This window comes from Lepidochelys kempii, chromosome 9 (assembly GCF_965140285.1).
Source record: "Lepidochelys kempii isolate rLepKem1 chromosome 9, rLepKem1.hap1, whole genome shotgun sequence".
In the NCBI taxonomy this organism is placed as follows: domain Eukaryota; kingdom Metazoa; phylum Chordata; order Testudines; family Cheloniidae; genus Lepidochelys; species Lepidochelys kempii.
In genome coordinates, this window is record NC_136388.1 from 56,557,685 (window position 1) to 56,585,580 (window position 27,896).

The 27,896-nt window shown below is 47.1% G+C and overlaps 2 protein-coding genes across 7 annotated transcripts in view; one reads left to right on the forward strand and one right to left on the reverse strand.

Annotated features, from left to right (window-relative positions):
- ILKAP (ILK associated serine/threonine phosphatase) overlaps positions 1–9,076 on the forward strand; it is a 58,788-nt gene extending 49,712 nt beyond the window's left edge. For all 6 annotated transcript variants that reach the window (XM_073360509.1, XM_073360511.1, XM_073360513.2 and 3 more), the window contains 3 exons: positions 2,655–2,774; positions 8,144–8,225; positions 8,766–9,076. In XM_073360509.1, the coding sequence (XP_073216610.1) occupies positions 2,655–2,774; positions 8,144–8,225; positions 8,766–8,906 (343 nt within the window). In that variant the 3' untranslated portion in view covers positions 8,907–9,076. The remainder of the gene's footprint in view (positions 1–2,654; positions 2,775–8,143; positions 8,226–8,765) is intronic.
- Positions 9,077–12,429: 3,353 nt separating this feature from the next.
- ERFE (erythroferrone) overlaps positions 12,430–27,896 on the reverse strand; it is a 30,652-nt gene continuing 15,185 nt past the window's right edge. Inside the window, exons 2-8 of the mRNA XM_073360515.1 lie at positions 26,950–27,072; positions 25,659–25,761; positions 23,096–23,319; positions 20,627–20,735; positions 18,314–18,404; positions 14,779–14,854; positions 12,430–12,809 (exon numbers count right to left, since the gene is read on the reverse strand). Coding sequence (XP_073216616.1) covers positions 12,711–12,809; positions 14,779–14,854; positions 18,314–18,404; positions 20,627–20,735; positions 23,096–23,319; positions 25,659–25,761; positions 26,950–27,072 — 825 coding nt within the window. The 3' untranslated portion in view covers positions 12,430–12,710. The remainder of the gene's footprint in view (positions 12,810–14,778; positions 14,855–18,313; positions 18,405–20,626; positions 20,736–23,095; positions 23,320–25,658; positions 25,762–26,949; positions 27,073–27,896) is intronic.

Sequence of the window (27,896 nt, forward strand, 5' to 3'; positions counted from 1 at the left end):
CCAACTTTCCTACACAAAGTAGTTTAACAGTTTCACACCAGCCAGGGCATACGAGGTTTTGGAAAGAAGCCTGGTAAGTATACGTCATATGAGCATAGATTATACTCTCTGGATGTCGGGGGGGCTCTAACTGTTTACACCAGTGGTTCTCAAACTTTTGTACTGGTGACCCCTTTCACAAAGCAAGCCTCTGAGTGTGACACCCCTTATCAATCATTTTATACATTTAACACCATTATAAATGGTGGAGGCAAACTGGTGTTTGGGGTGGAGACTGACAGCTCGCGACCCCCCCATGTAATAACCTTGTGACCCCCTGAGGAGTCCCAACCCCCAGTTTGAGAACCCTTGGTTTACACAGAAAGGACTAATCCATTCCATAAGTCAATGCAAATATTCGTCTTGGTGGCAGACAGGATGGAAGGGCCTTCTTGTGTCCACCCAGAGAATTTCATTATGGATCACCACCTGCATTTCGTTTTTGCTATGAACAGGCGAAAGTGCCCCCATGGACGATTATAACTGCCCACTCAACCAGGGCATAAGCCTCGGTGGAGGCCTCCCTGGCTCAGGTGCCAATCCCAAGATATCTGCAGGGCTGCTGCCTGGTCGTCCATCCACTTGTTCATGTCCCATTACACACTTACCCTGCAAGCCTGGGATGATGTTGGCTTTGGTAGAGCAGTGCTATAAGCCGCGCAACTGTGAACTCTGAGCCCACCTCCAAGGATACTGCTTGTGAGTCACCTAGAATAGAATCGAAATGAGCAAGCACTCAGAGGGGAAAAAATGGTTATCTACCTTTTGTAACTGTTGTTCTTCAACATGTGTTGCTTATATCCATTCCACTACCTGCCCTCCTGTCCCTCTGTTGGAGCTGCCAGCAAGAAGGAACTGAGAGGGCGTAGGGCCAGCAGAGCCTCATATACTCGCACTTGAGCGTGGCACTCCAGAGGGCACCATAGCTGGCCTTATGGATACCACTTAGGCAAAAATGTCTGACAACTGTGCACGTGGGCGCGCACACACCTAGAATGGAATGAACATGAGCAACACATCTCGAACAACGGCTACAAAAGGTAGGTAACCATTTTTCCTCTCTGGACGCTCATTTTTACCATCCCAATAAACTAGCTTTCTTTCCTTGTCCTCTTAACAGGCTGAAGGGATTGGGGTTGAGGATGAGAGCAGGGGAAGTAGAGCTCTCTTTTATAACCAGAAGCAATTAACAGTAAACAAAAATTGAAAGCTAAACAGCCATTTAGATTAGGATCCATTGTTTAGGACTCAGCTTAGTAACAAGGATGGCTAGTGGTTGAGGAACAACAGAACAGCACTAGAAAGCTTGTCCACCCCACTGTCTTACTGATGCACTAATATTTTTAAAGCAGTATTTTCTGTGAGAGGAAAAGAATGAAGCCTCCAAAAAGTAGCCCCATCTACACCTTTGATCTTCAGGTGAGTCAGCCAGATCTTACGATCAGTGGTATCAAAGGCAGCAGATAGCTCTAGTTATCTCTGATTGAGAAGAGGAGATCATTGATCAGAGCCATAACCACAGTAGAACCCAGACTGTGAGGGATCAAGGAGGTCAGAGGCATCCAGCTACAGGGAATATGTCACAACTTTCCCACTCTTAACTAAAACAGAAGATTAGAGCCTAGTCAATAATTTGACACATTGTCAAGGTCAAGAGCAGGTTAATTGGTGAAAAAATAGCCAGGTCCAGGTGCTTCATTTTTTCTGTCTTAGTATAATACTACATATGATGATCCCACTCTGTACTCTTGCCTCCCCCGGTACAATGGTTTTTCCATAAAAAATTATAATCCTCTACTGAGTTTGTAACGGTAACTCACTTTCATTAGCAAATTGCTTGTGGTCCATTCTTAATCCTCATGGTTGTTGACAGAGTATCATTCGTTGCTGTACTTAAATGCACTATGATGCTCACTATCTTTTGTCAAAAATATCTCCTATGTGTAGCCTCTCCTTTTTGAAGTCAAGGTTGGGGTTTTGTTAACACTGACTTCAACAAGCCCTGGTTACACATGCTGTGCTCAGTTCTTATGCTTTTGAATTATATTTTCCTGCCCTATTAGGTTGAATGCCTCTCAGTTTAGGACAACTCCAAAGAAAATAAAATGGTTAATCCTACTGATGGTTTCTTTCAATCTCTCCCTATCTTCTGTCATTGTTGAAGTTTCTGTGCGGAGTTTCAGAGTAACAGCCGTGTTAGTCTGTATTCGCAAAAAGAAAAGGAGGACTTGTGGCACCTTAGAGACTAACCAATTTATTAGAGCATAAGCTTTCGTGAGCTACAGCTCACTTCATCAGATGCATATCGTGGAAACTGCAGCGAGTTTGCTCACCCTGAATTCTATGACTTAAGATATGGGAGACATGGGATGAAATCCAACCTATTTTTAGGCAACGGCAAAACTCCTCCTGACTTAAGTGAGGGCAGGGTTTTACCCACAGTGTCTAAAGAGTAGACCATCAAGAATAGCTCCTCTGCATTTCCTCCCAAAGCGTCTGCTTGAGATTGTGCAGTCAGTCTTCCAGCGAGAAAGGAAGGGATGTGTGCAGTGTTGGGAAAGCTGATGTCCTGCTGAATTATTTTGTCCCAACTGGGCTTCCTTTCTATCATTCAGAGACGGGCGAGTGCTGGGTGTGCTGGAGGTTTCCCGCTCCATTGGGGATGGACAGTACAAGCGCAGTGGTGTCATTTCTGTGCCAGATATCAAACGCTGCCAACTCACACAAAATGACAGGTAAAGCATGTCCAAGTAGAGGGTAAAGCAAGGTATGTGTTCATTGCCATTTCTGTTTAGCAGTTCATAATGCAGATTCTTCTCAAGTCAGGTCACCAGAGTCTCCTTATTCTCATCACTGTGATGGCTCTTTTCTTACATTTTGTTTTTTGATGGAGAGTTAATTGGAAGGGTTCATCGTGTGTGGAGCTGTGTATGCATATGTAGCAATTACAGAACTACAGACGGACTAAACCCCTGCACTAAACAGCTTACCATCTACAGTAATTCAAATGCGGTATTATAGGCAAGGCTGATACCTCCTATTATTAAGGTTGCCTGAAAATTCCTGCTTTTAAGACCCTGTTTTCATTTGCTTGTAAATTTGCCAAATTCTTACCATTTGGACTGAAATGTTGCATGTGGGGGCATGCCTCAGGCTTAACTATCTTGGAATCATAGAATATCAGGGTTGGAAGGGCCCTCAGGAGGTTATCTAGTCCAACCCCCTTCTCAAAGCAGGACCAATCCCCAACTAAATCATCCCAGCCAGGGCTTTGTCAAGCCTTACCTTAACCTCTAAGGAAGGAGATTCCACCACCTTCTTAGGTAACCCATTCCAGTACTTCACCCTCCTAGTGAAAAAGTTTTTCCTAATATCCAACCTAAACCTCCCCCACTGCAACATTACTCCTCCTTCTGGTATCTGGTACCACTGAGAACAGTCTAAATCCATCATTTTTGGAACCCCCTTTCAGGTAGTTGAAAGCAGCTATCAAATCCCCCCTCATTCTTCTCTTCTGTAGACTAAATAATCCCAGTTCCCTCAGCCTCCCATAAGTCATGTGCTCAAAGCCCCCTAATCATTTTTGATGGACTCTTTCCAATTTTTCCACATCCTTCTTGTAGTGTGGGGCCCAAAACAGTACTCCAGATGAGGCCTTACCAATGCCGAATAGAGGGGAATGATCACGTCTCCCAGTGTGCTGGCATTGCTCCTACTTATACAGCCCAAAATGCCATTAGCACCTTGGCAACAAGGGCATACTGTTGACTCAGCTTCTTCTCCACCGTAACCCCTAGGTCCTTTTCTACAGAACTGCTGCCTAGCCACTCGGTCCCTAGTCTGTAGCAATGCATAGGATTCTTCCATCCTAAGTGCAGGACTCTGCACTTGTCCTTGTTGACCCTCATCGGAATTTTTTTGGCCCAATCCTCTAATTTATCTAGGTCCCTCTCTATCCTATCCCTACCCTCTAGTGTATCTACCACTCCTCCCAGTTTAGTGTCACCTGCAAACTTGCTGAGGGTGCAATGCACACCATCCTCCAGATCATTAATTAAGATAATGAACAAAACCGGCCCCAGGACCAACCCTTGGGGCACTCCACTTGATACCGGCTGCCAACTAGACATGGAGCCATTGATCACTACCCGTTGAGCCCGACAATCTAGCCAGCTTTCTATCCGCCTTATAGTCCATTCATCCAGCCCATACTTCTTTAACTTACTGGCAAGAATACTGTGGGAGACCGTATCAAAAGCTTTGCTAAAGTCAAGGAATAACATGTCCACTGCTTTCCCTTCATCCACAGAGCCAGTTATCTTTTCACAGAAGGCAGTTAGCTTAGTCAGGCATGACTTGCCCTTGGTGAATCCATGCTGACTATACCTGATCACTTTCCTCTCCTCTAAGTGCTTCAGAATTGATTCCTTGAGGACGTGCTCCATGATTTTTCCAGGGACTGAGGTGAGGCTGACTGGCTTGTAGTTCCCCGGATCCTCCTCCTCCCCTTTTTTAAAGATGGGCACTACATTAGCCTTTTTCCAGTCGTCCGGGACCTCCCCCGATCACCATGAGTTTTCAAAGATAATGGCCAATGGTTCTTCAGTTACATTCGCCAGCTCCTTTAGCATCTTCGGACGCAGTGCATCTGGCCCCATGGGCTTGTGCTCATCCAGCTTTTCTAAATAGTCCTGAACCACTTCTTTCTCCACAGAGGGTTGGTCACCTCCTCCCCATAGTGTGCTGCCCAGTGCAGTAGTCTGGGAGCTGACCTTGTTCTTGAAGACAAAGGCAAAAAAATTGAGTACATTAGCTTTTTCCACATCCTCCGTCACTAGGTTGCTTCCCCCATTCAGGAAGGGGCCCACACTTTCATTGACCACCTTATTGTTGCTAACATACCTGAAGAAACCCTTCTTGTTCTCTTAACATCCCTTGCTAGCTGCAACTCCAAGTGTGATTTGGCCTTCCTGATTTCACTCCTGCATGCCTGAGCAATATTTTTATACTCCTCCTTGATCATTTGTCCAGTCTTCCACTTCTTGTAAGCTTCTTTTTTGTGTTTTAAGATCAACAAGGATTTCACTGTTAAGCCAGGCTGGTCGCCTGCCATATTTACTATTCTTTCTACACATCGGGATGGTTTGTTCCTGCAACCTTAATAAGGATTCTTTAAAATACAGCCAGCTGTCCTGGACTCCTTTCCCCCTCATGTTATTCTCCCAGGGGATCCTGCCCATCAGTTTTCTGAGGGAGTCAGTCTGCTTTTCTGAAGTCCAGGGTCCGTATTCTGCTGCTCTCCTTTCTTCCTTTTATCAGGATCCTGAACTTGACCAAATCATGGTCACTGCCTCCCAGGTTTCCATCCACTTCTGTTTCCCATGCTAATTCTTCCCAGTTTGTGAGCAGCAGGTCAAGAAGAGCTCTGCCCCTAGTTGGTTCCTCCAGTACTTGCACCAGGAAATTGTCCCATACACTTTCCAAAAACTTTCTGGATTGTCTGTGCACTGCTGTATTGCTCTCCCAGCAGATACCGGGGTGACTGAAGTCCCCCATGAGAACCAGGGCCTGTGATCTAGTAACTTCTGTTAGTTGCCTGAAGAAAGCCTCATCTACCTCATCCCCCTGGTCTGGTGGTCTATAGCAGACTCCCACTTCTAAACTTAATCCAGAGACACTCAGGTTTTTCTGCAGTTTCATACTGGAGCTCTGAGCAGTCATACTGCTCTCTTACATACAATGCAACTCCGCCACCTTTTCTGCCCTGCCTGTCCTTCCTGAACAGTTTATATCCATCCATGACAGTACTCCAGTCATTTGAGTTATCCCACCAAGTCTCTGTGATTCCAGTCACATCATAATTCCTTGACTGTGCCAGGACTTCCAGTTCTCCCTGCTCGTTTCCCAGGCTTCTTGCATTTGTGTATAGGCACTTGAGATAACTCACTGATCATCCTGCTTTCTCAGTATGAGGCAGGAGTCCTCCCCTCTTGTGCTCTCCTGCTCGTGCTTCCTCCTGGTATCCCACTTACCTCAGGGCTTTGGTCTCCTTCCCCTGGTGAACCTAGTTTAAAACGCTTCGCACTAGGTTCGCCAGCCTGCTTGTGAAGATGCTCTTCCCTCTCTTCGTTAGGTGGAGGCTCTCTCTTCCTAGCACTCCTCCTTGAACATTTCAGACATAACAGAATGAGGCTAGAGAAAAATACATTATTTTTTGCTTATGTTAAAAATTCAGGCAGATATTCTCTTGAACTGCTAGCACCCCATACTCTGGAGCAGTGACTTGATATTTGGTAGAGAGGGATGTACTTTTTGCCATCTCTATGAAAATGTGCTCAAATTCAGCCAAGATGATATAAGTCTTTGAAAAATCATCGCTCACACATGCTCAGCAAAGATTTACTAAAACATCACAGCTAATATCTCCAAAGATTCTGTCTGCACTAGGCATACTCCATTCTGGGGCTAGAGCAGACTTCCCTTGCAATTTTCACTCTGCTGCTGGGGGTCATGCCAGGGTCAGAGTTGGGAGCCAAAATGGAGACCAGGGGACTCTTGTGCTCAGTGCTCCCCCCTGCTAGTTCCAGGCATCATGGAGGAGGAAAGTGCCTTATTTAAATGCAGAGGGGACCTGAGCTGGAAGGGATGGGCAGTAGAATGGAACAAGGAGAGGGGACTGACTGGGAAACTGTGGTGTGGAGACGGGAGGGGAAATCAGAGGAGATACCTGATGAGTCAGGGTGGGAAAGGGGACTAATTCTGGCTGGGGAAAGACATCAGAGTCAAGTTAGGAAATGCCTGATTTAAGGGTGCTTGTGGAGCCTTTGAAACACTAGATGCTGTAATGTGGGATGCCCTGGTGGTTGTACTGGGGCACCAGCCCTGCTGATACCCCTTATATTCCCTTGCTTTTATCCACTTCTCAGGGGAGAGAGATGGAAGAACAGAACTTTCAAGGGAAGAGCGAGTTCCTGCAGGAACAGAAATAACTGTATATGGGCAGCACACAGTGACTTTGCATAACAAGTCATTGTATTCATTGTTTGTAGAGCCCCATCATATGTCCTGACATAGGAACTCTGCTACTCCATCTTTATTACACTTTTAGCAAGTTCTCTAGTTTGTGTGTAGGCAATATGTAAGGAGGATACCCTCTGGGGGCAGTGCTGATAGCAGTGCTGTAGTTTGAAAACTACAGTCGTATTCTCATGCTCCCCTTTTCACCCATTCCGCTATAAAGTGGTGATTCTGAGTCGCTTTTACTCTACCTGCAGAAGCAAGGATTAAATTGCATCAGTTTCCAATCACCCATTTTGGAAAGTCTTCCTCAATGATTCTAACAGAGGGCATCTAGTAAAATAAATTGGGGATTTTGTAGTTGGAGGGTGGAAGGGCCTACCCCTATTGCTAGGGCCCTACCAAATTCACGGTCCATTTTCGTCAATTTCACGGTCATAGGATTTCAAAAATCATAAATTTCATGATTTCAGATATTTAAATCTGAAATTTCATGGTATTATAATTGTAGGAGTCCTGACCCAAAAAGGAGTTGTAGTGGGGGATTGCAGTACTGCTACCCTTACTTCTGTGCTGCTGCTGGCGGCAGCGCTGTCTTCAGAGCTATGTAGCTGGAGAGTGGTGGCTGCTGGCTGGGAGCCCAGCTCTGAAGGCAGCACCACCACCAGCAGCAGGGCAGAAGTAAGGATGGCACGGTATGGTATTTCCACCCTTACTTCTGCACTGCTGCCTGCAAAGCTGGACCCTCTGTCAGCCTCCGCCACTCTTCGGCCACCCAGCTCTGAAGGCAGTAACGCAGAAGTAAGGGTGTCATGGCATGGTATTGCCACCCTTACTTCTGTACTGCTGCTGGGGGGGCGCCCAGCTCTGAAGGCAACGCAGAAGTGAGGATGGCAATATCGCGGGGGCCCCTGGCAACTCCCTTTTGGGTCAGGACCCCTAATATGAGAAAAACTGGTCTCCCCTGTGAAATCTGTATAGTGTAGGGTAAAAGCACACAAAAAACCATATTTCACGGGGGGACCAGATTTCATGGTCACAAATTTGATAGGACCCTACGTATTGCCTAGCGTTGATTCTCTTTCAGGTTCATTATGCTGGCCTGTGATGGCCTCTTCAAGGTCTTCTCACCAGAAGAAGCTGTGAACTTCATCATGTCCTGCCTGGAGGTGAGGAGAAGGCAGCTCTAGGGTGGACTTGCATGTGCAGTTTCATCAGTGCAGAAGGTGTGAAATACTAGCATGCTGGGAAGTGGACAGCATAGAAGAGAAATACACTTTTAGGTGGAGCCAGTGTGCTCTGGCAGGTTATTGATGAGAGCTATTCTAAAATACTGTAGGATTTCCCCATTCTCAAATGATTGCTTATTGCCATTATTTGTCCTGTTTAACCCATCTGTGCTTCATGGGACCATCACCATTTTATTGTCTCCCAGCCCCAGTATGAAGGAGAGTTGCTCCTTAGCCAGTATGAGAGAGCTTTCCTTGCACATTATTAAATTCCATGTATGAGCAATCTGGGCTTTTTCCTAGAGCTGGAAGAAACAGAATCCTGAAGAACAGGAGGCTGTTTAGTGTTGCCCACGTGAAGTTGTGATTGGATTATGCAGCATAAAACTGTAGTCCACATGAATGCAGAGCAGTGTGAAATGTTTATGCTCAGCAGAACAGGTTTGTGTGAGTAGTATGGTCAACTTCCTGTTTCAACAGGACAAGAATATCCAAACACGAGAAGGGAAATTATCAGCTGATGCTCGATATGAAGCAGCCTGTAACAGGCTGGCCAACAAAGCAGTGCAGCGAGGTTCTGCGGATAATGTCACTGTAGTGGTGGTCCGGATCGAGCACTGAAGAAAAACATGCAGAGATGCAGTCCCGAGCTGCATGTGATGGATTTAAATGCAACAACAAAGTTTGTGTGAGTGTGTGTGAGAGAGAGAGAGAGAGCGTGAATCTGGGGGGGAGGGGGCATGTGTCTTCTCCCTGGATGCTCTTCATTGTAAATAAACTTCTTTTTCTAATTGTTTTAGTTCATTTTTTTGTTTGTCATATTTTATAAATGAATTTCTGTACAGGACAGATTGCATTTCCTGCTATTACAGTTGGGGCTTCATGTGGAAATTCATCATTCAGTTTCAACTGCCTAATGAAAGTCTAAGCAAATCACAATTCTTAACCATAGGTATTGGAACTGTATTTGCAAGAACATGCCTTTTTATTATTGTAATTTTGAGCCAGTTAAACACAGCTGTGAGGGGAGGAGTGAGAGGAGACTGCCAAATAGAAATGGACAAAATCTGTAGGGAAAAGAACAATTGTCTTGAGGCTTTTAACAGTAATTGCAGCCAAAGGCAAGATCAAAACTGGATAAAAACCATGAAGTAGCTGCTGATGTTGAATAACTGTTTGAAAACTACAGTCGTATTCTCATGCTCCCCTTTTCACCCATTCCTCTATAAAATGGTGATTCTGAGTAGCTTTTACTCTACCTGAGGAAGCAAGGATTAAATTGCATCAGTTTCCACTTACCCATTCACAAAGGGCTAGTCTACCATTCTGGAGCAGTGACTTCATTGTATTTAGACTAGCTGAGAATGGTATCTGTGTTATTAAGCATGGTTATGTAATATAAAGAAGAAGGTTGACGGATGCATCTGGTCTACAATTCTGAAATTCAGCCTTTGTACAAAATGTTTGTCAAGCCCAGGTCTGGTGTGAAATAGAGCAAAAACAGTGGAGGCACTTCCTCAAAAGCCATTTACTCTTTCAAAGAAAGGAAGAGAAATCCTGGGTGCTAACAAATCTACTATCAGAAACTAAAGAGCAGGTTTAGGCTTGCCTCTGGTAATTGTGTAGTGACATGAACAGGCAGAGGATGAAATTATTTAGGGGCTTTGAAATTAATGTAAGGAGGGGAGGGGGAAGAAAGCCACAAATGAGAGGAAAAATAACGTCACTGGTAACAGTCCTCAGAACAAAAACTGAGCCTGCTCCTATTCCTCCTTTACCCGTCCCCCATTTGTCTCAGCTTATCAAAATAAGTGGGGTTGTGGCAGGTGGGAGATGCCTGTAATGTAATGCCAGCTGGGAGTGTGACTGCCATCAGACAGGAGTGGATGGGGCATCTCTTAGCACAACTCAAGCCAGTTGCAGAAGTATATTCCATATTACAATATCATCCAATAAATATTTCCATAAAATGCTTTATACCATACATTTATCTATACTGCAGGGAGAGAAAAAACCATACAGGGCTCTTTAACCTGGAAAGTAGGAGTTTCGCAATAGCTGTAGCTTGGAGACAAATTGCAATCTGCTTTTGGAGGATCAAGGCTAATCTTAGCTTTATTGTAGTCAAAGATGGGAGGCCTGCTGACGTTCCCAGAGTAGGGTGGCCTAGGTGAGCAACTTACTGAGAGACCACCCAAGACAGTTTAGCTGTCTTCGTCTACACTTTTTATTTAATGTTTCAACACTTGCTTTAGTGTTCTGCTGTGAAGAATAGCAACCCATTATGATGACATCCTGAACAGAAGTCCATTTTGAACATTCTGCTGCTGTGCAGTGTTACCTCTCAGAGGGCATGCTGAGTTTTCTCTTCCATCACTAAATAGCAATAGGCTGGTTTTATTTTAAGGACACAAGTAGATTTAAGCAATTAAGGGACTGTTCTGGTTCTTCAGCTGTTTGTCATGCTTGCTAGCAGATTGGCTCTGCAAGTTGCACCATGTCCCCTACTCCCACAGACTTCCCAGGGGACTGCTCACCTTGCAGGTTCAATGCCTAAGAGTAAACACCTGCTTTTGGATGCCTCTTCATCACAAGAAGAGCGGTATTTTTCCCTTGTGTTAACTAATGTAGTAAAATCCTAATGAAGACAAGGCAGTTAACTTGTGTGAAATAGTAAACTTTGGGAGTGTCCCTCTGATCTTACCTTGACCTGCTATGAGAAACCCTGACGTTTGCCTTGGTCTGCTGATTTGTGTGAAAGCTACAACATGGTCTGTGTTCACTAGGATTTTACCACGTAGTAAGAACACAACTTGTTTTCCTAGCAAAGAGAAGGCCTTTCAGGCTTGAATTCTTTGCGACTTCAGTGGGAGTTCAGCTACAGTAAAGACTGTAGGAATTTGGTGTGTAAGTTGCTACATACCATAAAAAGCTCAACTGGCTGCACCTAATTTTTGAACTTGGGGCTTATGTCCTACTTCGTATGTTACCAGGGCCCCAAATGACAGACTTGTAAAGCTTTTCTAAGACAACTGTTAGGGTATGGCTACACTGCAATGAAACACCCGCAGCACTGAGACTCAGAGCCCTTGTCACTTGACTTGGGCTGTGGGGCTAAAAATTGCTGCATAGATGTTGAGGCTCAGCCTGAACCTCAGTGTCTTCACTGCAATTTTAACCCCACAGCCTTAGACCTGGGCCAGCTGCAGCCATGCTGCTGGTCTTCTTTTGCAGTAGAGAGGTACTTATAGTTTTCTAACCAATGAATTATAAGAGCTGGTTTGTAGAGAGCACTAGTATTTTATGTAAAGGACAGCTTATGTAGCTTTTTTCTGAAAGATTTTGTGAAAGTGCTGCCCACAGCAAATGCTCTAGTCCGAGTTAACTTTGTTTCCTGAAACAGTTTGCTGTGAAAGCAGTTCCTCCAGCAGGACTGGAAAAGCTTTCTTGGTAGCAAAAATAAAATTCAGAGAGAGTTGAGCCCCTTGTCCTGCTATCATGAAGGTGGAGCTGAGTGCACTTCTAGGATATCTCACTGAAGTTTCGGCAGGAGCTCAGGAATTAAGTACATGGTACTAAGAAATGAGACTGCATCTTTTTCTTTCTCTGCCTTTGTTATTAATTTAGGGCCCATTCCTTCAGCCCTTATTTATCCATGTAGTCCCACTGGGTTAATCGGAGTTAGACTGCCTATCGGGACCAAAGCCAGGCGTAATGGTGCGTATCTCCACCACCCATTGACTGGGCTCTCTGCCATGGGCAGAGAATGGGGTGGTGGTGTGAGTACGCTGTTCTTAGGAAGTGGAAAATCACTGGATAGCAATTCACGTTCTAACTAGTCTGCTGCCTTATCAGGACACTGCTCTGCATTGAAAATTAACTTCCAAGTACCAGCGCCTGCTGCTAGCAAACCTTAACTGATAAGCTATAAGAATACATAATCTGGCTTTGGCCTGCTCAAAAACTGAACAGAAAAAAACTGCCAAAGAGCTAGTCTATGGCTGAAGGCTTCTTCAAATCACCTTTTCCCAAGCATTCATGCTTGACGGGGTGGGGACGGGTTCCTTTATAAAAGTTGATCTGGCTTTAGAAGTCAGCCATGTTATAATTTGTCCATGTAAAATAAGCTTCAAAATCTGGCCATAGATTAAATTAAATTAAAGGGGGATGGATTTAGTGAGTCCTCCCTTTTTCATGCTTCCAATTTTCTTCCTGGCTCTCCATCATCTTTGGATGCTTGAGATCTTGTGCAAAGTACAGTGTCTGGTGGCTGGGTTTTGTAGCACAAGCAGAATCTATAGAGACTGCTGCTCCTGACCTCACTATGCTTTGCTCCCTGTGCTTGGGTGGGAGGGAATTAAGGTGGTTCTTGCCGAAGAGACCAATTCAGCTTATAGCGTGTAGGGGTAGGTGGTTTGAGACCATTCACACCCCTAAAAGAACAGCACTGAAATCCGAGCCACTTCGAACAGTAAGGGATGATCCAGTGGCATTGTCTACAAAAACTGAGGCATACTGGCCAGCCTGAAAGGGAGAAATGAGAGTGACAGTGAAAATAGTCCCAGCTTGCTACAATCAGCACACAGAAGAGTGTGTCATGTAAATACAGCAGATCTATAGAACAATAATTATGTAGGTTGTGATACACTGCTTAAAGTTGTCACGTTTTACACTTAAAGCAGAACATGTCCCTTGTTCCAGCTCCTCTGGGTATGGTCACGCTGCGCCACTAACTCCAGGGTGACCCAGACTGGTGCCCTCAGTGTTTCCAAGTTCATGCTTGAGTGTTCACATACTATTATAAACCTGGGTTTACAAGTGCTGGACTCATAGCTATGCTAACAGCCATACTGCAAATGCAGACCTTCTGACTTGGGTCTGGGGCATGACCTGTATCTATAGTACAAAATTACAGGACTGAGACAGGACTTGGGCTGACCCACCCTCTAGCAAGGTCATAGAACCTGGGTCAGATTGTGTGTGGGCTTGGGCTCAAACCTGTGTCAGAGCCTGGACTAAGTGTGCAGTGTTTATACCCTATATAGCATACTAGCTGCATCAAGGGCATTGTAAAAAGCCTGGAAGAGGAAGAAGAATTCCCCCACCACAGACAGAGTAGGCCCTGCCCTAGAGAATGCCATGGCTGAGTGGGCAGGGCTGCTAAGCTCATCCTGCACAGCGCTGCAGCCAGGACAGGCTGCTACAAGCCAATAGCACATGCTGGTTTGGTTCAGGGCTCAACCAATCTCCAAAATCGGATGGTTCTGAATTATCCACCAGAATGTTACCAAGTGGGAAATGCCAAAGTTAAGGTTATAATGAGGACTCTGCTGTTTTGCATCTCCTGTGTATTTTGTACACTCTCCAGCCCCACTGGAGCATGCACTGAAGCCTGCTGTCAAACAGACGAGTAGCCCCACTGAAATGTTGAAACTTACTTTTGCTGTTTTGCTAAACTATCCGCTCTTCAAAACCAGACCCTTTGGGCTGAGACCAAACATCTGAATGTGACCGATCTGTATCACTATCAGGAAACACTAAAACAGTGCAGTGCAAAAGCTCTACCCTTTAGTAATGGGTGTCTGTCAATGGTGGGAGTTGGTCTATCAGTGCTATGGTGCATTATCCCTTTAGGTGCCTTAGGCAGCTGGCTTCCCCATTGTCTTGCACCTCATGTAGGCATTTACCCAATCAAAATAGTAGCATTTTACATGCACTTTATACAGGTGGTAATGACTACACAAACTGCCAGGCAGCGGGGAATCAGGCCTATGGTATATAGTACCAGAATAGTTGGCTGGTTCTATGGATATAAGCCACTAACTGTAGGCAAGGACACCCTAAAGACCAAACTCTGCAGTACTGTGGCAGGTCACTGCAGGGACTCAGGTCTACATCCTCAAAGATATTTAGGTGCTTTATCCTGTTTAAATCAGATACCTTTGAGGTTCTGGGTCTCAGCCCCCAGAGAGATGGAAGGCTGATCATGCCAATATTATTGAGGCTGGTTTTGAAAAATGATGCAGAGTCAGACTGAGGAATGAGCTTCCTGCCCAGCCACAGAGGAAAGCCAGCACAGCTGGCAGAAGCATGTGACTGTCATCTTCACAGGTTGGTTCCAGTAGCACCCACAACACAGGGCGCTTTCTGTAGAAAAGGACATGGCCACCTGCATTGAAGAGCTTGTAAACCACAGTGGCTTTCTGCTGCACTTGGGAATGGATGTGCTCAATTAGGGCATGTCTGCAACGCAGTCGGAGGTGTGATTACAGATGGGGTAGGTATACTCCTGCTCACTTTGAGCTAGCTAGCATGCTGAAAATAGCATGGACTTCAGCATGGGCTGTACAAAGCTGCCTGGCCCTCCATGGGTAAAGTTACTGTGAAAAGTTAGCTGCCCAGTTATGCTGCATTCTCATGTCAATAGCATACTGCACAAGGTGGGTCTGCCCATAGGAACACCCCTTTGCCTCATTAGTTTGCCCATGTTTACCTGTAAGTACAGGACTCCACTGACTGAGATGGTGAAAAGTTCACTGCTGTCCAAACCAGCCACCGTCTCCAGAGAACTGAAGACAAGAAACAGCAATATCAGCACTGAGGTGACCTGCGCGATCCATGTACCACCAGAATTCACCTACTAGCCAGTTATCTAGAGTAATAGAGAGTGATTGCCTCCCGCATCCTCAGTTCCAGACATTAAAGAGATGGGGAGGACTGCACAATGACCTGGCAAACTTGTCTCCTCTCTGCAAAGTTGCTCATCACCCTCTGTGTCATTATTTACATTTCATTCTAAATTTTGTTTTAAAAACCAAATCAAGTGTAGTACTCAAGAACAGACTTGGGCGCTTGACAGCCTCTTGCCACAGAGTAGGTGCAGCATGGTCAGAGGCTCAGTAGGCCTTCTCATGCCCCCATGCTGATATATTTATCTCAGCTCTGTTCTGGAGGGTTCATCCCATCCATCAATTTATTATGTGAACTAAGGGGCTAGCTAGCACACCTATAGGGATAGAGTGCTTTTCCCAACTAGGACATTGGCTCACAGAAGGTCATAGAGTTATGGCCGTAAGGGACCAGCAGATTACCCCCTCTGATCTCTATATTACTGGTCCCCTCCACCCCTCCCTGCCCCCAGCATCCACAGACTCAAACCAACAACGGACATTAGAAAAAAGTATTACAGCCCACAGGAGACTTGAGATATGCCATAGGAATAGACTAGGCAGGCCCAAGGTGCACCAGCACCCGCGGCCCCTGCAATGGCAGGGAAATGATTGTGAGATAGCTCCAGATAATCATGGACAGTGACCTGCCACACGCTGCAGAGGAAGGTGAAAAAGCCTCAATTCACTGCTAATCTGACCTGGTGGAAAATTCCTTCCTGACCCCATGTATGGCCATCTTACCCACCCTGGTTGTGGCTGGAAGCCATTACAATCTGATGGCAATGGGATCACTCATATGAAATGAGTCATAGAATCATAGAATATCAGGGTTGGAAGGGACCCCAGAAGGTCATCTAGTCCAACCCCCTGCTCGAAGCAGGACCAATTCCCAGTCATATGAGTTGGGTTGATTTAGTTGAGGTTGGTCCTGCTTTGAGCAGGGGGTTGGACTAGATGACCTCCTGAGGTCCCTTCCAACCCTAATCTATGATTTCTTAGTGGCCAGCACAAGCCAGCCATTAAAGTTAGCATTCATGCTGACAGTGTCAGCAGGGGGCCAGTGATGGAAGGGGCATGGCACCTGACCTACCTTTCTGACTGAGAGGGTGTCCCTCCAGAACACTGTAAATATTCTATTTTCTAACTAACAAAGTTACATATAATTAAAATCCCATTTTAGTAGGAGTTATGCAGGCAAAGACACTTGGGATACATATGTAATAACATGGGGAGCTATATATATATATATATATATATATATATATATATATATAGAATGCAGGAGGTTTTTCCAACCTAATGGGATTTGGGCATTCAAATCCCCTAGGGAGCTTTGAAAATCTTAGCCCACATGCACACTACTAGCCCAGCTAGATGCATGGGTTCTGTATGTATATGCCTCCGATGGTAATGACAGATGCACAAGCCTCTTCTGGCACAATCCTTGCTAAAATTGGCCTCCTTTACAGTGCACCTTGTGGAGGTGAGATTTGGGGCGGTGCACTTTTTCTGGAAAACAACCCAGAGTTCTAGCTGAGCCCAGCATATTGAATTTAATTTGGTCCCATGCATGGACCAGCTCTGTGATCAGCTGACATTAGCCAGGAGGGGTTGACAACATTCCCAAATAACTAAATTGCACAACTCTGCAGGACTATGGTTTTCCTTGGTTTGTGGCACTGTTTTGTGAGCAGTACCAGACACAGAGTGCGTGCACTGTGGAAATATTTTTGCTCTTTGTCACAAAGCTATAGTGATGATACTTCATCTCTCCCATGTTGACTACCAGACAGATAGGGCCCACTATAAACTATGCATCCAGGAACCAAAGTCAGATGTGGTCGAAGTTGCACATTGGTAAGATGCATGTAAGTAAGAGTGAATCTAAAGCCCGGTCTACACTAGGAACTTAGGTCAGTATAACTAAGGCTGTGTCTACACTGCCACTTTCAGCGCTAAAACGTTTGTTGTTCAGGGGTGTGAAAAAACACCTCTGAGCAACAAAAGTTTTAGCGCTGAAAAGCACCAGTATAGACAGCGCTTTATCACCGGGAGCTGTGCTCCCAGCAATAAAGCTATCACCGCTCGTTCAGGGTGGTTTTGTTTTTATCATTGTGAGAGCGCTCCTCCGGCAATAAAGTGCTGTAACATGGGCAGTGCAGACATACATTAAGTCACTTGGGAGTGTGAAAAAATCCCCTGAGCAGTCCAGTTCAACTAATCTAACTCCTGGTGTATACAGTGCTAGGTCAATGAGAGAATTCTCCTGTTGACATAGCTACTGCCTCGCAGGGAGGTGGAGTACAGTTAATTCAGATTAACCTTCCTAACAGTCCCCATGCAGACAAGCCCAAAGACTCCGCTATTAATTTGGCCCATAGAGCATGGTTGTGGTTAGAGCTGGCTGAAACTGGCATTTCCATTCCACAGATAATTCTGATTTTTTTTTTAAAAAAAACCATTCATTCCGAAATAGAACAAAATGCTGAAATTTCAAAATGTCCTGTGGAATGAAAATTTCAAAAACAATTTCCATTCATAACTATTGAAACATTTCATTTTGAGAATGTTAATTCACTTTGCTTTGACATTTATATATTAAAATATTAAATATATGTAAATGAACATATGATATCCGTTAAAAATCAAAACAAAATGAATCAAACTCATAATAAACCCCATTTTGACACTCTCAAAATGAACCGAGAAAATTGAAGAGTCGTTTCAACTTTTTTGCTTCAAGCATGTCATTGAAATTGACATTTCTGTGAAGCATGTGGATTTTGATGAAACTGTACTTTTTTGGTGGGAAACTGTTCCACTGACATTTTTTTGACAAGTAATAGCTGTGATGATACTGTTAGATCCAGTTACAAGCCCCAGTCCAGAACAGTGCTTGGTGCAGTTCAGGACTGGGGCGCATAAAGGACACACAAAGGTGACAAGCCAGTTGCTAGTTTTAAGTTAGATCAGCCTTAAGGCTGCTCTAGTTTAAACCCAGCTGTCAATGGCCCCCAGAGGCTGTTCAGGCTGCTAGGAATCACCAGAGTGCAGGGATACCCCAGACAGGATCTCTCTCTCTCCCAGCCAGATCCCCTACTCTGAGAGATAGGAAAGGGGATAGTGTGGAAGCAGCTACAGAGGCTCCAGGCTAAACTGGGATTTCCCCTACATAGGGAATCCTCCACCAGCTCCCAACAGCCACAGTGGTGCCATGATCTGTGTGCCCTATGCACTGTAGGCCCCTCCTTTTTGTGCACTCACTTTCTGGACTAAGATAGAGAAAAACTTCTTTTAAATGTAAAAACTGTCTGGCTGTGCTAGCAGGGAGGGCATGCCTCTACCAGGCACACTCACATGTTGTGTTGACACAGAGACTGGACGCAGATCAGTACCCGCAGGCGATCTCTCGCACGCTGTTGCCCTTTCTTCTGTTGTTCTCCATGAACTATAAACACAGAAGAGCTAATGAGACAGGGACGAGATGTTCTCCCCTTCTGAACAGAACTGGCAGCCTTAGGCCTCAGCCCCCAAGGGAAGCCCGACTTGCCCACACAGCTGGCCAGCCAGAATGCTCTGGTCGAATAGCTGGTTTAGGGCCCCAGCTGGTGTAATTTAGTGTAGCTGTATGGTTGTCAGTGGAAGTACACCAAGTCACACCCGCTCTATGTTGACTCCAATGGAACTATGCTGATTTACACCAGCAGAGGATCTGGCACAGTAACTTCAATGGAGGTACACTTACTTATGCCAGCTAGGTTTCTGTCCCAGAGAGTCCTGGAGGATGACTAGGTTGGAGTATAAGAATATTGCTCAAGCATGCAGGGGTGTAATCAGGAAGGCCAAAGCACAATTGGAGTTGCAGCAAGGTATGTGGAGTAACAAGAAGGGTTTCTACAGGTATGATAGCAACAAGAAGGTCAGGGAAAGTATGGGATTCTTACTGAATGGGGGAGGCAATGCAGTGACAGATGATGTGGAAAAAGCTGAAGTACTCAATGCTTTTTTTGCCTTGGTCTTCACAGACAAGGTCAGCCCCCAGACTGCTGCACTGGGCAACACAGTATGGGGAGGAGGTGAGCAGCCCTCAGTGGTGAAAGAACAGGGTAAGGACTATTTAGAAAAGCTGGACATACGCAAGTCCATGGGGCTGGATGCAATGCATCCGAGGGTGCTGAGGGAGTTGGCTGCTGTGACTGAACAGCCATTGGCCATTATCTTTGAAAACTCATGGCGGTCAGGGGAGGTCCCAGATGACTGGAAAAAGGCTAACGTAGTGCCCATCTTTAAAAACGGGAAGAAGGAGCATCCAGGGAACTACTGGCCAGTCAGCCTCACCTCAGTCCCTGGAAAAATCATGGAGCAGGTCCTCAAGGAAACCATTTTGAAGCACTTGGAGGAGAGGAAGGTGATCAGGAACAGTCAACATGGATTCACCAAGGGCAAGTCATGCCTGACCAACCTGATCGCCTTCTATGATGAGATAACTGGCTCTGTGGACATGGGGAAAGCGGTGGACGAGATATATCTTGACTTTAGCAAAGCTTTTGATACGGTCTCCCACAGTATTCTTGCCAGCAAGTTAAAAAAGTATTGTTTGGATGAATAGATGGGTAGTGATCAATGGCTCTGTGTGTAGTTGGCAGCCGATACCAAGTGGAGTGCCCCAGGGGTTGGTCCTGGGGCCAGTTTTGTTCAACATCTTCATTAATTATCTGGATGATGGGATAGATTGCACCCTCAGCAAGTTCACAGATGACACTAAGCTGGGAGAGGTAGATAAGCTGGAGGGTAGGGACAGGTCCAGAGTGACCTAGACAAATTGGAGGATTAGGCCAAAAGAATGAAATTCAACAAGGACAAGTGCAGAGTCCTGCACTTAGGACAGAAGAATCCCAGACACTACTACAGGTTGGGGACCGACTGGCTAAGTGGCAGTGCTGCAGAAAAGGACCTAAGGATTACAGTGGACGAGAAACTGGATATGAGTCAACAGTGTGCCCTTGTTGCCAAGAAGGCTAACGGCATATTGGGCTGCATTAGTAGGAGTATTGCCAGCAGATAGAGGGAAGTGATTATTCTCCTCTATTGGGCACTGGTGAGGCCACATCTGGAGTATTGCGTCCAGTTTTGTAGCCCCCACTACAGAAAGGATGTGAACAAATTGGAGAGAGTCCAGTGGAGGGCAACAAAAATTATTAGGGGACTGGAACACATGCCTTATGAGGTGAGTCTGAGGACACTGGGCTTATTTAGTCTTCAGAAGAGAAGAGTGAGGGGGGATTTGATAGCCTTCAACTACCTGAAGGGGGTTCCAAAGAGGATGGAGCTAGGCTGTTCTCAGTGGTGGCAGATGACAGAACAAGGAGCAATGGTCTCAAGTTGCAGTGGGGGAGGTCTAGGTGGATATTAGGAAAAACTATTTCACTAGGAGGATGGTGAAGCACTGGAATGCATTACCTAGGGAAGTGGTGGAATCTCCTTCCAACGAGGTTTTTAAGGCCTGGCATGACAAAACCCTGGCTGGGATGATTTAGTTGGGGTTGGTCCTGCTTTGAGCAGGGGGTTGGACTGGATGACCTCCTGAGGTCTCTTCCAACCTTAATCTTCTATGATTCTATGATTCAACAGCATCGCCATGCTGTGGTGCCAGGCAGCAGGAAAGCTTACCGATGTGCAAGGTGGCAGTGAAGGTGTAGTACCCTGCGACAGGTGCTGTGTATTGGCCGCTGGTCAGGTTCAGCCCCAGGCCTCGATGGAACACCCCCTCTTTCTGAGGCTAGTAATAAAGAGAAAGGCAAGACTGTGCACACTGCAAGACGCCATCCCAATTCTGCATATTGCACTAGGAGATGGGCGCTAAGCTAGCAGTGTCCTCTCAGGAAACAGACATAGGCTGTGTCTGTAGTGCAAGCAGAGGGTGATCACAGCACACAGAATATAACTGTATCTACATTAGGCCTCTTACTGCCACAGTTATGCCATAAATTTTTTAAGTACAGACCAGGGCTAACAACATATTTGACAAATTTGTCTTGTTTTCTAGTTGTTCACAGATTATCTGACATCTGACCATGTTTGTTTTCAAATGTGTTTGTTACTCAGAATTATTCATCAGCTAATACCTGCAAGCAAACTTTGATCAGTAGGTTAAAAAGGGAGGATGGCTGGTGAAGGACTTTAGAAGGCTCAGAGTTAGGGTTGCCAGCTGTCCAGTTTTTGACCGGAAAGTCTGGTTGAAAGGGGACCTGTACGGTGTCCGGTCACAGGTACTGACGACACCAAAAGTCCAGTTACCACAGGTGGGAGGGGGCCAAGGGAGGAGGCACTGGGTCATCAACCCACGCCAGTCCTTACTCAACTGGGGCCGTCTCCCATCTGCATCTCATGGGCGGACAGGCAGGCTCCAGTCCAGAGTAGAGAGGGTCCAGCTGCGGGGGGAGGCACGGGGGGAAGGGATCAAGGAAGGGGAATTGGGGACAGTAGTGAGTGATGGTGGGGGCCTCAGGGAAAGAGGCGGAGCAGGGGCGGGGGAAGAGGTGGAGGGTAGAGGTTCCGGCTTTTCTGCTGTAGTGTCCGGTTTTCAGAAATTAGAAAGTTGGCAACCCTACTCAGAGTCCAATTCCTAGCTCTGCCACAGACTTCTTATGTGGCTGTGGGCAAGCTGCATAATCTCTCTTTGCCTCTTTTCCTCACCTGGAAGATGGGGATAATAGGACTCCTTTAGTCTTGTCTGTATACGTTGTAAAGCACAACCTATACAGACAGGGCAGAGAATTCTTCAGGGCAGGGAATTCTGCGTTGTGGTGACACTATGTGGAGAACTCGTGGGAAAAAACCACATAATTCTTAACTGTGAGTGTAGTATATGGCATCATTATAAGTCAGAGTTTTTAAGGTTGTTCTGGGTGTCTTAACTGCATTAACAGGTCTTAATATACAGTAGAACATCAGAGTTACGAACACCAGAATTATGAATTGACCGGTCAACCACACAGCTCATTTGGAACCGGACGTACACAATCAGGCAGCAGGAAAGACCAAAATAAAAGCAAATACAGTACAGGGCTGTGTTAAATGTAAACTACTGAAAAAAAAAAGAGAAAGATCTGACAAGATTAAAAAAATGATTTGACAAGGTAAGGAAACTGTTTCTGTGCTTGTTTCATTTAAATTAAGATGGTTAAAAGCAGCATTTTTCTTCTGCATAGTAAAGTTTCAAAGCTGTATCAAGTCAATGTTCAGTTGTAAACTTTTGAAAGAACCATCATGTTTTGTTCAGAGTTACGAACAACCTCCATTCCCGAGGTGTTCATAACTCTGAGGTTCTACTGTATCTAGATTTCATGTATGTTTAACCTTAACTCTGAATTTCCTGGTCTGTAATGCTTATTTTGGGGCTAAAAATAAAATCCCTGTAAAATTTTGTATCCTAAATTACTGATGTGTACTCAGCCTTATCTCCATTGGTACATAAAAGTTTGTCTAGGGATTTTAATTGGCCTGCAATTGGCTAGGAGGCTAAAAGGAAGTAACCCCCCTTCCCCCACCCCTGGCACACACACCTATAGTATGGCACAAATGGCAAGGAGCATTTGGGAGGTTAGGACCTGATCTAATGCTCACTGAAGTCAATGGGAATCTCCCCATAGACTTCCATGGGGGTTGGATTGAAGTTATATTCATCTTCCTCAAAGAGATCAGATGCTGGGAATATAGCTGTGAGAATAATGGATTTTTTTTAATTCACTAGCAATTCTGAAAAATTGGGGAAAAAAAGAAGACGCAATTTCAAGCTGAACCAAAAATAAAATGTTTCAGCAAATTAAAAAGTAGAAAAAAATTTGTTTCAGGTCAAACAAAATATTTCATTAGGCAAAATTGAAATGTTTCATTTTGATTCCAACTATTTTAAAACATTTTTATTGGGTTTTTTAAATAAAATTAAAGAAATTTTTGAAAAAAAAGGTGTTTTGAGCCAAAAATTTGAAACGTTTCATTTAGAAAAATGTCAATTTTTGTACTTCGTTTTTTCACCAAAACAATTTGGTGAAACCAACATAAATTCGGGAAACATGTCAGTGTGACTGAATCTGCATTTTTGCCAGTCCAGAATGACAAACTCCCTCCCCCACTCACTATGTAATAGATCCGAAGCTCTTGCAGGGATCTCCGTTCAATGGAAATGTTTCTCCGTATCCGGCAGTGGAAGGCTGCCTCCACTCGATGCTGTGGCTTACTCCTTGCCAACGGACCAGCAACCAGTGCCAAGATGTCATCTTCTCCTCTCTCCTCCTCTTCCTCACCTTCCTGGCAACCTTCACAGGCCTTCAGGCTCATCCTCTCCCGCTCCTTTACCACCTCTGAGAGAATGCCCCCCCCAGAGAATCAGTTTTAGGAGTCACCAATTTACAAAGGGTTCTGAAAAATGACTGCTCCCATTGGAACCAATGGTAAAATGCCCCTTGATGTCAATGGAAGCAGGATGGACACTGGTGTGAATTCTAGTCAAAGCCCAGCAAGCTGGCACCATCCAGTGAGACTGAATCTCAGTCATCCCTGCTTCATGTGCTTGATCCAGGCAAATGTTCTGTCCTGGTCATTTTAGGCAGCAGTGAGGTTTGTTGGCGAATGCTCCCATTTGTTTTCATTGCAGTCATGAAGCCAGGAAAGGAATATTAGTTCTCTGGGGTTCCCAATTATTGTTGCTGAGTTTGATTCTTAAGTGTTGAGCCAAAAAACTAATGGGAAGTCCTTTGAGGTGTTGGAGATAAACAGGGAATGAGTTTGTGACATACACAAATCTCACCACACAAGCACACACCTACCACTGCAATCAGTGGGAGACTCTCCAAAGACTGCATCGGGGGTTGGATTGGGGCTTAAGTCACTTCCCTAACATCCACACACACACAGAGACAAATACGTACCTCATCACCAAGACGTGTGTTAGCAATTATTATTTGTGACATTAGACAAAGTCCACATTTGAAATGTGTAGTTAGTCATGTCCTGATGTGTGAGTGAAAAGCTGAAAGTGTAAAGCTGCTCCTGGGGCTGGAGTTTGAGTCTGGCTGAGCACCAGTGTAAGAGGGAGTGAGACACCACCCCAGACATACACCCCTGCTCCGGTTACCTGGTTTTTGTATCTGGGCAGGCAAGCTAAGCAGCACTGCATGCCAACTTACTGCCCCTGCACCCACCAAGGTGTCGACTCCCCACATGCACTAGACAGCAACCACTAAGGGCTTGTCTACACCGGCACTGTACAGAACTGCAACTTCCTCGCTCAGGGGTGTGAAAAGCCAGGCTGCCAGTGTAGACAGTGCACCAGTACTGGGAGTTGCACTCCCAGCGCTGGTAGCTACGCCTCTCATGGAGGTGGGTTTTTTTAGAGTGCTGGGAGAGCTGGGAGAGCTCTCTCCCAGCGCTTTGCCGTGACTACACAAGCCACGTTAAAAGTTCTGCCGCGGCAGGACTTTAGCATTGCCAGTGTAGACTAGCCCTTATTCTCCTTAACCTCAACCCCAAGGGAGGGGAGATCAGATTCACAGGGTGACCTTGCCCCCCCCGGTAGGACATGAGCTCTTGTCCCTTCAGTGTCACGCTCCCTGCAGCATGAGCAGGGCCGGATTAAACTTTTGTGGGCCTGGTGCCAAACATATTTGTGGGCCCCCATTGAGGCAGTGGAGCATGGCGTGGGGAGGTCAGTCTCCAGACTGAGGGACTAGCCAGGGGCATGGCATGGCAGGGGCGACCCCGCTCCACCCAGCCCAGTGTGAGGGCACTATTTACAAACCGGTAGTTGCCAGACGCGAAGTGGCCCTGTGATGCCAGCATGCCCCTTCCCCTTGGGGAGCGGGCCCATGCCACACCAGAGAGCCCCCTGCCCAACACCACCCCTACTCCCTATGACCAGAGCCCCCCCGGATCCACTATGCCCAATGCCCCCCAGACCTCCCCCAGAAATTCACAGTGCCCTGCACAACACCACCCCTGCCCAGCACTCCCCTGCCCACAGCCCCACCACAACTGCCAAGCACCCCCCACAGAACCCCCACTCCCTATTGCCCCAACACACACATCTTCCCCACCCCCTCACAGCCCAGCACATCTTCCCACCCCCAGCCCCCTGCCAACTCCCCAGTGGCTGCACTCGTCAGTGAGCTGAGCCAGCAGCACAGCCAGGGTTGGTCCTGGGGCCGGGAATTGCTCTGTCCATTCAGGAGTGGTGCGATCAGCCAGGCCAAGGCCTCCCTCAAGATGCACTTGCCTGGAGGGGCCCAGCCAAGCCCCCCTACCTCTCTACCCCCTCCCCAGGCTGAGACTGGCCAGGATTCTACACCAGTCCCAGGTGGCTCAGCCCCAAGGAGACAGGCAGGGCCACACAGGCTTGGAGCCAGAGGTGCACTGGGGTCCTGCCAGGGGGCAGAGAGGAGCAGGGGGTTGGGGCCAGGGGGTGTAGAGGAGTTTTCAGCCAGCGGGCAGGCAGGCTGAGAGGAGCAAGTGGTGGGCAGGGGGAGAAATGGGGTCTCGGGCCGCAGTGCAAGCAGAGCAGGCCAGGGCCCCTTCTGAGCGTGGGCCCAGTTCCATGGAGCCACTGGCACCATTGTATACCTGGCACCGAGCCTGGGGCACCAACCTCCCCAGGCCAGCTGAAGTGCCTGTGGAGATGCACTCAGCACTGGCTTTCATACTGTACCTTTCAACAGCAGCCGGAAGTCCTTCAGCAATTCTTCTGGTGTCACCAGGGATCCGGGAGGCCCCTGAGGGCCTGGGGGACCTGGTGGGCCTGGCAGGCCAAACTGGAACCCCAGACAGAGCACAGAGCTGGTCAGTTCAATGTGTCTTTAAATTAGGGCACAGCTAGCCAGTGTAGATCCAGTAAGAATGGCTCCATCCCACAGTGCCAGCCTCTAGTCACCCACATCCTGGCACCCTTCCCCTTCCCACTGTCCGAAAGGGCACCTGCCTCTTCTGAACTCTGTGCTGGAATCTCAGCAGGATTAGCCGTCTCTGCTGGGTTGGTCACTGTTTTCAGCCCCACCCTCTGGGTCTGTTCTGGGCTCAGGAGTAGGGCTGTTACACCAGGGATGCCATGGGCCCAGACTAGGCTCTCTGGAGTGGGGGCACAGTAGGCTCAGGCCAGGGCTCTCGATGTGGGGGTGGGGTGCAGTGTGCCCAAGCTGAGCATCTCTGTGAAGGGAGGGACGCAGTGGGCCCAGGCTGAGTAGTTCTGTGAGGGGAGGGGCACAGTGGGCCCAGGCTGAGGATCTCTGTGAGGGGTGGGACGCAGTGGGCCCAGGCTGAGTAGTTCTGTGAGGGGAGGGACACAGTGGGCCCAAGCTGAGCATCTCTGTGTGGGGAGGGGGCGCAGTGGGCCCAGGCTGAATAGTTCTGTGAGGGGAGGGGCACAGTGGGACCAGGCTGAGTAGTTCTGTGAGGGGAGGGGCACAGTGTGCCCAGCCTGAGGAGCTCTGTGGGGGGAGAAGCACAATGGGCCCAGGCTGAGTAGTTCTGTGAGGGGAGGGGCACAGTGGGCCCAAGCTGAGCATCTCTGTGAGGGGAGAGGCGCAGTGGGCCCAGGCTGAGTAGTTCTGTGAGGGTAGGGGCACAGTGGGCCCAAGCTGAGCATCTCTGTGCGGGGAGGGGGCGCAGTGGGCCCAGGCTGAGTAGTTCTGTGAGGGAAGGGGCACAGTGGGCCCAGCCTGAGGAGCTCTGTGAGGGGAGAAGCGCAATGGGCCCAGGCTGAGCATCTCTGTGAGGGGAGGGGCGCAGTGGGCCCAGGCTGAGTAGTTCTGTGAGGGGAGGAGCGCAATGGGCCCAAGCTGAGGAGCTCTATGGCGGGTGGGGCGCAGTGGGCCTGTGCCAGGGATGTCTTGTGGGGTGGATGCAGCAGCCCTGGGATCTCTGTGTGAGATGGGGTGCAGTGAGTCTGAGCCAGGGCTTCCTGGGGTGGGTTGTGCAGACACACCGGGGATGTGAATACATACCTTGAATTTTTTTGATTTGCCTTTGCCCTGTTTCTTGCTGTTCACCCCTTTGTTTGATTGTTTCATAAAGAGCATCCAGGCATCCCGGGGGTCGATGCTGCGAGACCGCTCAGGAAGGGGTTCCTGTCAGAAGATCAAAGAATAAGAACACAGAAAGTGACAGTAACCAGCTCTGTGGGCTGCTGAGTGGCATTCAGGCACAGGTGGGTGCCATTCTTCAACGCTACTCCCATTACACAGCAGGGGCAGGAACTCACCAGCCGGAAACCAGCCTGTGCTTTGCTGGAGTGTTAATGAGTTTCTGACCACTGTGACTGCCTTATCTGCTGGTCAGGGAGCTGTGCCCTGCTCACAGCATGCAGGATATGGGGAACTGGGCTACCTGGGGTACCGCTGAAAAACTCTGGACTCAAAGAAACTCTGTAGAGGGCACTCTTCCCTCTGGGTGGGACTAACCCAGTACCCCAGCACCAGCAGCTGCAATGTTTCTGGGGCACATGTTTTGGAGGGGGTGTAAATAGAGGTCATTATACAGCCCACAGTGCTTCTTGCAGCCATGAATATTAGCCCAGCGTGGGGGTGGGTTGTGGGCATATGAGCCGGTGGTGCTGGTGTTCTGGTGCATTACGGGGGGGGAGGTATGGTGCATTAGTGGAGCGGTTTGGTGAGTTACAGCTAACACAGGTCCACTTAAAACTTCACAAGAGCACAAATCAGCGTCTTGGTGAAGTGCTAAGTCTTTCCCGCAATTTCAGTTTGTCAGCTGTTGCCCTAGACTGTTGCTGTACCTGTTTCACCTAGCGGTAGCTGCATTTTAGTGGAAGGTAAGGTAATTCTTGTATGGGTCTATCTGCGCTGTAGTCAGAGGTGTGACTGCAAGCCATGTAGCCATACCCTAGCCAGTGTGAATAACAATAGCAGTGATGTTGTCTAAGCACGGGACTCTG